Source organism: Phyllopteryx taeniolatus, chromosome 20 (genome assembly GCF_024500385.1).
Source record: "Phyllopteryx taeniolatus isolate TA_2022b chromosome 20, UOR_Ptae_1.2, whole genome shotgun sequence".
In the NCBI taxonomy this organism is placed as follows: Eukaryota; Metazoa; Chordata; class Actinopteri; order Syngnathiformes; family Syngnathidae; genus Phyllopteryx; species Phyllopteryx taeniolatus.
This window is the reverse complement of record NC_084521.1, coordinates 14,720,771-14,729,692: the sequence shown is the minus strand read 5'-3', so window position 1 is coordinate 14,729,692 and position 8,922 is coordinate 14,720,771. Positions and strand designations below refer to the sequence as shown.

Below are 8,922 nucleotides of genomic sequence, written 5' to 3'. Positions count from 1 at the left end.
TCATTATTACAAACCCGTGGACCATTAAAATGATATACAAGCGGTTACTTAGAAGGTTACATTCCACAATACTGATGCGTTAATAGACCCATGAGGTTTTAAGTTAAGGTTTAAGGTTGGGAGTAAACAGTTGGGTATGCCCCACATACTGGACTTTGGTTTATTGCAAGTAGACATTGCAGCACATCAAAGTGTTGGCGATGAGGGCTAGGGCAACCACAATTGTGTTGATGTCTGTCAAATGACTTTTGTTTTATTGCCTTCAGCACCTGTTGGCACTTTGAGCCATAAAAGTGTTTTTTTCTTCCCGCTTACATTCATAACTGACAAGTACACATGTAAATACACAAATGATCTTTTATTACACCATAACACAGATTCCAAATATATACGAGTACCAACTACTCCGTTCAATGTATGAGAGCTATTTCTTTTTTTCCTCTGAGGAGACCTCTCCCAAAAACTCAACGAAATACCCACTATCCAATCAGAAAGACGATGTAATGACCCAAATGATCGTCAAACAAAACAAGAAAAAGCATAAAACACTACAGTAGTGATCATTTTCAATGTGCATAAGAACATACAGATAGTTAAGAACAAAATAATGAAGTGCAAATGTCTTTGGAAGTTGGAAATAAAGTGTGTTCTCCAATAAGATAAAAATAAGTTATAAAATAGAAGCTATCAAAACGGAGAGCGGACAGACCTTTGAGGAAACAAAGGCAAGACGTATTTAGAACTTCAAGTAGGCGATGATTTGGAATGACATCCACACGCACACACACACACACACATTCATTGTCACTTTAAGGATCGAAGCCTTTAGTGCCATTTTTGCTTGGACATGCTGAATATCATAGGCCGTCCATGAATTGCTTGCTCCAAAATGACACCCGTTAAAAATCAGGTGACCTCCTGCAGGTCGCTCAATTTTGTTTCCTCCTCCGATGAAAAAAGGTTCATGGCGGTGCAGCGATGCCTTCAGTCCTGAAATGTCCAGGAAAGATGTCCCACTTATCATGGAATACTGGACTTTCATCCTTTGCGGCGCTTCATTTCATAAATTAAGATGTCAAACAAACACTGACTGAGAAAACAAAAACAAGCCAACGCTATCCTTTCATATAAAATGCGCGTCACATCTGCTTGGTCATCTACTTGGGAGCACAGCAGACGGGGACGGTCATCAGATGCTGTGGTGGCAGAGCGTCGGCGAACGCCGTTCACTTCTTCCTCTGGAAAACGTTGGCCAGCATGGCGCCCGACGTGGTCAGCTGACCCATCTTGCTCAGGAACTTGGTCTTGGCATCCTCGCCCACCAAACTGGATGCGATGGACATGGAGCTGGGAAGAAAAACAAAAACAAAAACAAACAAAAAAACATTGTTAAGCTTCTTTTTGTCAACTTCATATTGACCTACAATAGTGTGACTTTTGGCCAGACTGTAAATAAGACTTAACACTTCAATCTAAATGTGTTTACTTGGGTTGCTATTGGCTGAGTACGCTCTTTGGCTAGTACAAGCCCGACCAGATGTTTTACAGTCAAACGACACCATCCCTTCCCCTTTGGAGTGAGCAGTTACAAGCTTCTGCTATTGCTTAACTAATTAATGAAAACTGCATATGCCTAATAGCAATGTTGTCTTTTTTACTTAAATTATATTAATTTATATTAGTGAAAGTGTTTTCCTGCCAAAGCTGTATAAAAGAGAACTACGAAACAAAACAAAATAAGAAAAGAAAATAACGTAAAACCTCTGCTGCTTTGAAGGCACTTGACAGACACGTAATGTAGTGGAAGGTGCAAAGTGGTGCTTCGTGGTGTTTAATATTCAGCGTCTTCCACAAAAATTCGACATCATTTTGTAGTCAAGGTACATACGTAAACATAGCTAATTCGCACTCAAATGATCACAAATTGTAACCAATTTAAATGGTCAACTTATTTTAATGTCAGTGTAATGCATTACTTTTTCATTTTCCCCCACGGCGAACAATTACATTCACTGTTAAAGAAAAGGCCTTCTGTGTGTTAGAATATGCTTGAACACAGTCCAGGAAGTGCATTTTCAAGGAAAATACATCAACCGCAAAACAGATTTGGGCATGCCACATAAATTCAAAGAGGAAGGCAAAAAGGAAAATGTGCGTAAAATGACAATCTCATGCACATTGAACATTTGTAAAGATTTGTCAAATGGGCTATAAAACATATATCAGTTACTCTGAATATGTTGTTAGAATATTAATAAATAATGTTTTTATTCATTTGTAATAAATCTTTTATTCTTCAAAATGAAGACTAAGTGTTCTACAAGGGGTGCTCCGTTTACGATGAAGTTCTATTCCTACGGCGTACAAAACGTCTAAAGGGGGACTAACCTACACTAATGAGGTAGTAAAGTCCGAATTAACATCTAAATATTTGTACGAAAACTAATTAATGAAAACTGCATATGCCTAATAGCAATGTTGTCTTTTTTACTTAAATTATATTAATTTATATTAGTGAAAGTGTTTTCCTGCCAAAGCTGTATAAAAGAGAACTACGAAACAAAACAAAATAAGAAAAGAAAATAACGTAAAACCTCTGCTGCTTTGAAGGCACTTGACAGACACGTAATGTAGTGGAAGGTGCAAAGTGGTGCTTCGTGGTGTTTAATATTCAGCGTCTTCCACAAAAATTCGACATCATTTTGTAGTCAAGGTACATACGTAAACATAGCTAATTCGCACTCAAATGATCACAAATTGTAACCAATTTAAATGGTCAACTTATTTTAATGTCATGTATTGTAATGTAATGCATTACTTTTTCATTTTCCCCCACGGCGAACAATTACATTCACTGTTAAAGAAAAGGCCTTCTGTGTGTTAGAATATGCTTGAACACAGTCCAGGAAGTGCATTTTCAAGGAAAACACATCAACCGCAAAACAGATTTGGGCATGCCACATAAATTCAAAGAGGAAGGCAAAAAGGAAAATGTGCGTAAAATGACAATCTCATGCACATTGAACATTTGTAAAGATTTGTCAAATGGGCTATAAAACATATATCAGTTACTCTGAATATGTTGTTAGAATATTAATAAATAGTGTTTTTATTCATTTGTAATAAATCTTTTATTCTTCAAAATGAAGACTAAGTGTTCTACAAGGGGTGCTCCGTTTACGATGAAGTTCTATTCCTACGGCGTACAAAACGTCTAAAGGGGGACTAACCTACACTAATGAGGTAGTAAAGTCCGAATTAACATCTAAATATTTGTACGAAAACCTCTTCTAGACCAGACATCTAGTTGATTAAGCACCGTAAGTGGGTCTCATTTGAACTCATCTTGAGCTCTGTGGTTGTTTCATCTGTATAGTGGCTAATTGCACGTGCAACACGGCATATTCTTAGGAAAATAAAAATAACTTCTTCTCACCCTTGTGCATCCCCCATTCCCCTGTTTTCCACCTTGATTTCACACTCTTTGACCATGGAGCTCAGAATCACCTGGGGGGGAAATATGACAGATAAACACGACGATGACGTTAAGAAGGTACAGTATTTGTATGTTAGCAGGTTCCTTAATAGGGCTGACTGTCTGGAAACAAATTCTAAAGTCACGAGTCGGCTGATTGTTAGTCACCTTGGGAAAAATGCACATATGAAAAGAGACGCAAATAAAAGCAGATGGCGTTGTTAAGCACTTTGGGTGGAGTGTCACACGGTCACGACTTTACTGTGCGGGAAGTCGGTCTGCTGACCTCGTGCTCTGGGGAGAGCTGCTCCATGTCGGCCCGGAGACACCTGAGGCCCGGCAGGAAGTGGTTGATCATCACTTCTTCAGATATGACTGTGCACGCGAGGTTAAGGATTGCATCATAGACATCATGAAGCCTCTTCCTTCCTTGTGCTTCTAGTAATTATGTCCGGCTGTGATTCCCAAACTGGGCTACACAGAGAGAGGTTTCGAATTTGTGACAGAACCTTGCAAGGGGTCCAAGGTTCTTGCCACCTCTCTACACGTTCTACCAACCTTTAAAGATGGAGAACTTGCATGAAGAAAAATGTAATTGCCTAAATGCCAAGACATTAGAAAAACTTGTCTTTTTGAATAAATATATCGAGAAATGTAGAAGCCTGCAGATGACTAGAGATGTGATTTATTGCTCTCCAATTTGTAGTGGAACTGTGCGAGGCTTCAGGCTCATGTTCCTATTTCATTTTCCAGCTGATAAATCGCATCTAGAGTCATCTGCAAGCTTCTTCTTCTTCTTCTTCTTCTTCTTGAAATACCCACATCTTTTGCCCAGTATGCGTCAATACTGAGCAACATGAGCCTCATCTGCTTAAGCTACCCTGAACCAGGTGCGATGGAAACACAAACCGCACGAGCCACAGGAACCTTTTGTAACCGGGAACTCAAAGTTCCTGGGCTGGTTGGTAGAACAAACGATTGAGATAAGAGGTAAAATCCATTTGAATCTCAATAGATTTAAAGATGATTTGCTATATAGAAGAAAGAACCCTACTGATCGTGAATATCTGACGCAAAACAGTAGATCTTCAATATCCACAACATGGTTGAGGAAATCAAACTTATTTTTTATTTTGGGGGAGGGGGGGGGGGCCTCTGAGAGTAGTGGTTCTCAAAGGATTAGCTTCAGTCCATTGTCCAATATAAATGCAAGACACCGACTGATCATTTTCACTTGCTTATTTGATAAGAAATAGCAGAGGTGGCAGAAGCGTTAACCACTCGTTCACCGTGCTGCCAACTACTGGTTTTCAATAGGCAACATTCAGAACAATGACCCATTTTTTTTTTTTTTTTTTTCAAAACCAAGAGTTCAAAAGGTTTATGACCACGTGTTACTTCTCAAGCGCTACAAGATAGCCATTCTCATTGCTATGCAAGAAAACTGGCATTATTACCTCAATACCAAACATGAACAAATCCTCCATTTTCTATACCAGTTATCCTGTTGAGGGTTGCAGGGAGATATACGATCTGACTTGAGGCGAAAGGCGGACTACACCCTGGACTGGTCGCCAGCCAATCACAGGTTAAGGCCTCATCAAAATGACAAGTTCTTTCCAAAAAACATGGTTTTGCTATACTTGGCCGATTCCAACTATAGGGCCAAACATTCCATCGCCATGACCAGCTGTCTGAGCTAGCGACACCATACTGGATACAGACAGAGCTCATCTACATTTGGAGTGATGTGAGTGTTCCATTTCAGAAGCTGTGGTGCTGATGAGAAGAGAAAGCAGTGTCGTGGGAGGTCAAGCCTCTGAGGTCAGCACAATACGTTTTAACTAGGCCCGCACTGTGAAATGACAGCCTGACGATGACCCACAGGAATGAACCTCCGGCCGGTGGCGCTGCTGCCGATGTGCGTGCTGGCAGGGGGTGGGGCTCCCAGGGGAGACACAGCGGACAGACGAGCGTGTGAAGCAAGGAGACGTAGCAGGAGAGGAGAAGAGAAGAGAAGGGAAGAGAGGGAGGGCGGGAATGGCAGAGCTATTCTGGGTAAACGGAACCAAGTACTGAATCTGATGTTCACTTGCTTTTCTCTCACGCTCTTCCTCTTGCAGCCTCCCTCATCCTCTCCTTTGCTTAACCAACCTTGTAATTATGTCCAGCCCCAAAGCGTGGGGGGGGTGCAAACTTATTTTCTCTTTCTTTCGCTTCCTGCCAAATGACAGAAGAACTCTGCCAAAACACCCACATAACTGGACCACAAGCCTGAGACCATTCTTGATGCGGACCATGAGGATCAAGGGCACTATCAGAACAGCCCAGCGACCCCGAACACACGCGGGCGAAAAAGGATACAGCAGCAGGAGAGGGCGCTGTAGGCCTCGAACAGCTGGGTGGCGATGTCGATCCGCTTGCTCTCCACCGCTTGGCTGTTGTTCGCCTGCGCCAACTTGTGCAGGTGTGGCAGTACAACTGGACCAAAGAGCGCAAAAGGCAAGTAAATATACGTCTACCCCTATTTTCTTTCGTTATCATCATTTCGCATACACTCGTCTCTGAAGCGAGGCTCGGCGTTGGGGCCGACGCGTCCGAACGTCCTGATGATCTCCATGTGCAATGAGTGCTGATCTTGATACTGAGGGTCCTCTAGGAAGGATGCCAGCTGCATCTTCACACGTTCCAGCAGCTAAAACACAACACACAAACGTTTTCATTCGTTACAGTACATTGCACTTTTTGCATAATTCTGGAGATATTTTGGACTCCTTACCTCTTTCTGCGTGACAGTCTCCATGATGGTACCAAAGGCAGGAATTGTGGATATCCTCACAGAGCTAAACACAGCAGGAGAGCAACATAAAACGGTATGGTGACTATTCATAACCACTGTGTCATGTACTATAGGTCTTGCTGTTACATTGGCGATCAAGTCCACACAAGTTGCCCTTAAAACATCACGCCAGGAGCAGAGGCTTTGAAATAATAACAATACTGTGATAATGTAAGCAGGCCAGAAAAAAACTGCTGATGGCAGCTGCATAAACTCAACATTTAGACAAGTTCTGCTGATGGCTGCATGTTACATTTTACAGGTTTTTATCGTTTTGCTGATCTGGCTAAGAAGTTGTGTTTATGTGATTCATCATAAAATGAAATAAAAATTGTAGGGCGGTAAAGTAACTTTTTTTTTTTTTTTAAACAGGCAGGTATAGCACCATCATACAAAAAAAGCAAAGGTATAACACGGCATTTAGATATGTCTGCTATTTCTGCTTACTTTAGAACCCAACAAAATCGATCATGAAAAGGACCACACGAAAAAGGGAAAAAAAGAGAAGTGATGGAGTTGTGTATATTTTTTTAAATTACTAATTTGCTCGCGTTAAACCATGAGAAAACAATCATATGAACATATACTCGATGTACACATGCATTATCTTGTCATGTAACGCTTTAGTACAAGTTTCACAAATGACAAAGCTCAATAATCTAACCATATTGTTAGATAATGTTTTAAGAAATATTGAATATATCAACCAATTCATCTAGCAAGCGACAGGAGATCGGGGCAGACTTTTGCATTTATATTTAACATTTCACTTGATTATGACACCCTGCCCCAATAATTTTTTTTTTCCCCCCATGTAATTTAACTATTTTTTTGTCATGTGCCTTTTGCGGTAACAGCTCATTTAAAGCCTAAATAAGCATCCAGGCATTTAATTCCCAAATTTACTTTTAAGGTACAACTAACGATTTGTAGAGTTACTGAAGTAGCTGATCAAGATTGGTATGTATCGTACATTGCATCATTGATATAGTTAATGATGAATTTACAATGACCTCCCTTCTAGTGACCTCTCTCATTATGTTGAATGATTGATCTATTAGAAAGGAACAGAAATGCTGTAAAACTGCAACAGTAGGGAGAATGTTGCGAAGAAACAGGCTGCATTCCAAGAAAATTAACACTCACTTCCAAATCTTATTCATTCAAAATGTGGATGTGGTAAGCACGATGAATTTATGAACTCATCCCATGGCCAATTAGTATTTCAGTCGGATTTTGCTAAAGACTTCCACTTAATTATTCCAGTTGGACAGGAAGATGACACGTTAGCTTAACAGTCACAGCTGCTCAATGTGAGCGAGCTCTGTATATATGATTTTGTCACACCATTTGAAATGCAGCCTGCAAGATGACAGTGTTCCGTCGTCGATTGACTCACAATTCAGGCCCATTGCATAGAGTTATAAGGGCCGGGGCTGCCCGGCGATCTACTAATGCTTCACTCATGCCTCGGAGAATCAACTGTAAACCCACCACAGAGCGGGATGAGAGAGGAGAGGAGGGGGGGGAGAGAGAAAGAGACAGCGGGGGAGGTGATAACAGAAGGTAGCAGGGATAATATAGAAGACAGAGGGGAAAAAAAGGAGAAAATCAGGGGTGAAAACCAGCCACTAGTTGAGGGTTTGGTAAGGAGGAGGGTCTCAGCTTCAATGGATTGTGTGTGTGTGTGTGTGTGTGTGGGGGGGGGGGGGGGGGGGGGGGGGGGGGGGGTGCATGCTGGGGTTGTGCAATTTAGGCAACGTGCAAACATACAAGCGAGACACGTAAACTGACATGACGATGAAAAACCTATGTGATTCTCAGCCAGATCCTATACAGGTGCAACTCCATACAACCACTACAAATTAATCCAAGTTAGGAAAGCAAACAGCATCTTTATAAAATATTGACGATTGATATTGTTGCTCCAGATAGGCTGACTGCTACGGTGTGATGGCTGTCAGGCGGCAAAGAGAAGGGGGGGGGAGAGACGCCGCGCAGTTGACTGTTACTGTTGTCAATGTTGATCCACTTACATTTCAGGGTCGGAAGACAGTGTGATGAGAGCCGGCACCACTCTCTGAGCGACCAGCGTCTCATTCACCCCCTTCACCAGCAGCTGATCGGGTTGGACAGAGCCAGACGTGATGTCACAGAGGAGGACGGTGCATTGGACAAGAGTGAGCGACATCGCCGATGGATAGATATAGAGAGAAAATAAATAAAAGAGTGAAATAATGCAAAGAAAGAGGGCAGGGGGGAAAATAAAAATAAGGAGCAACAAATAGAAAGCAAGCAACGCTTTTTCAAATTGACAATTAACACCCAACAGACACTATGGCACATCACAGCACAAACTCTGTTACCCTAAATGTTAATCTGTGGGCTATGAGCACAGACTCCAGATCAGACTGAATCCACTTTCCACTCAAAAATAGTGAACAATCAAATCATCTGATCCAGGATCTGTGGTCGACCACCACAATTCAACGTGTAGTTATGTGGACAATGGTGAACAGCTACACATAATGGGATGGTGACAGTGAGGCATGTGCGTGGAAAACGGGAAAGTACTTCACAATAAAAAAAGAGGGAAACATGGATTCAG

The 8,922-nt window shown here is 41.6% G+C and overlaps 1 protein-coding gene across 7 annotated transcripts in view; it reads right to left on the bottom strand.

Moving 5' to 3' along the window:
- Nucleotides 1-339: 339 nt before the first annotated feature.
- The window catches only part of relch (RAB11 binding and LisH domain, coiled-coil and HEAT repeat containing), a 30,390-nt gene continuing 21,807 nt past the window's right edge, over nt 340-8,922 (bottom strand). For 6 of the 7 annotated variants that reach the window (XM_061757801.1, XM_061757804.1, XM_061757802.1 and 3 more), the window contains 7 exons: nt 8,351-8,433; nt 6,255-6,318; nt 6,032-6,170; nt 5,840-5,956; nt 3,762-3,850; nt 3,437-3,507; nt 340-1,347 (listed from right to left, as the gene is read on the bottom strand). In XM_061757801.1, the coding sequence (XP_061613785.1) occupies nt 1,227-1,347; nt 3,437-3,507; nt 3,762-3,850; nt 5,840-5,956; nt 6,032-6,170; nt 6,255-6,318; nt 8,351-8,433 (684 nt within the window). In that variant the 3' untranslated portion in view covers nt 340-1,226. The other variant, XM_061757805.1, reaches the window with a different exon arrangement.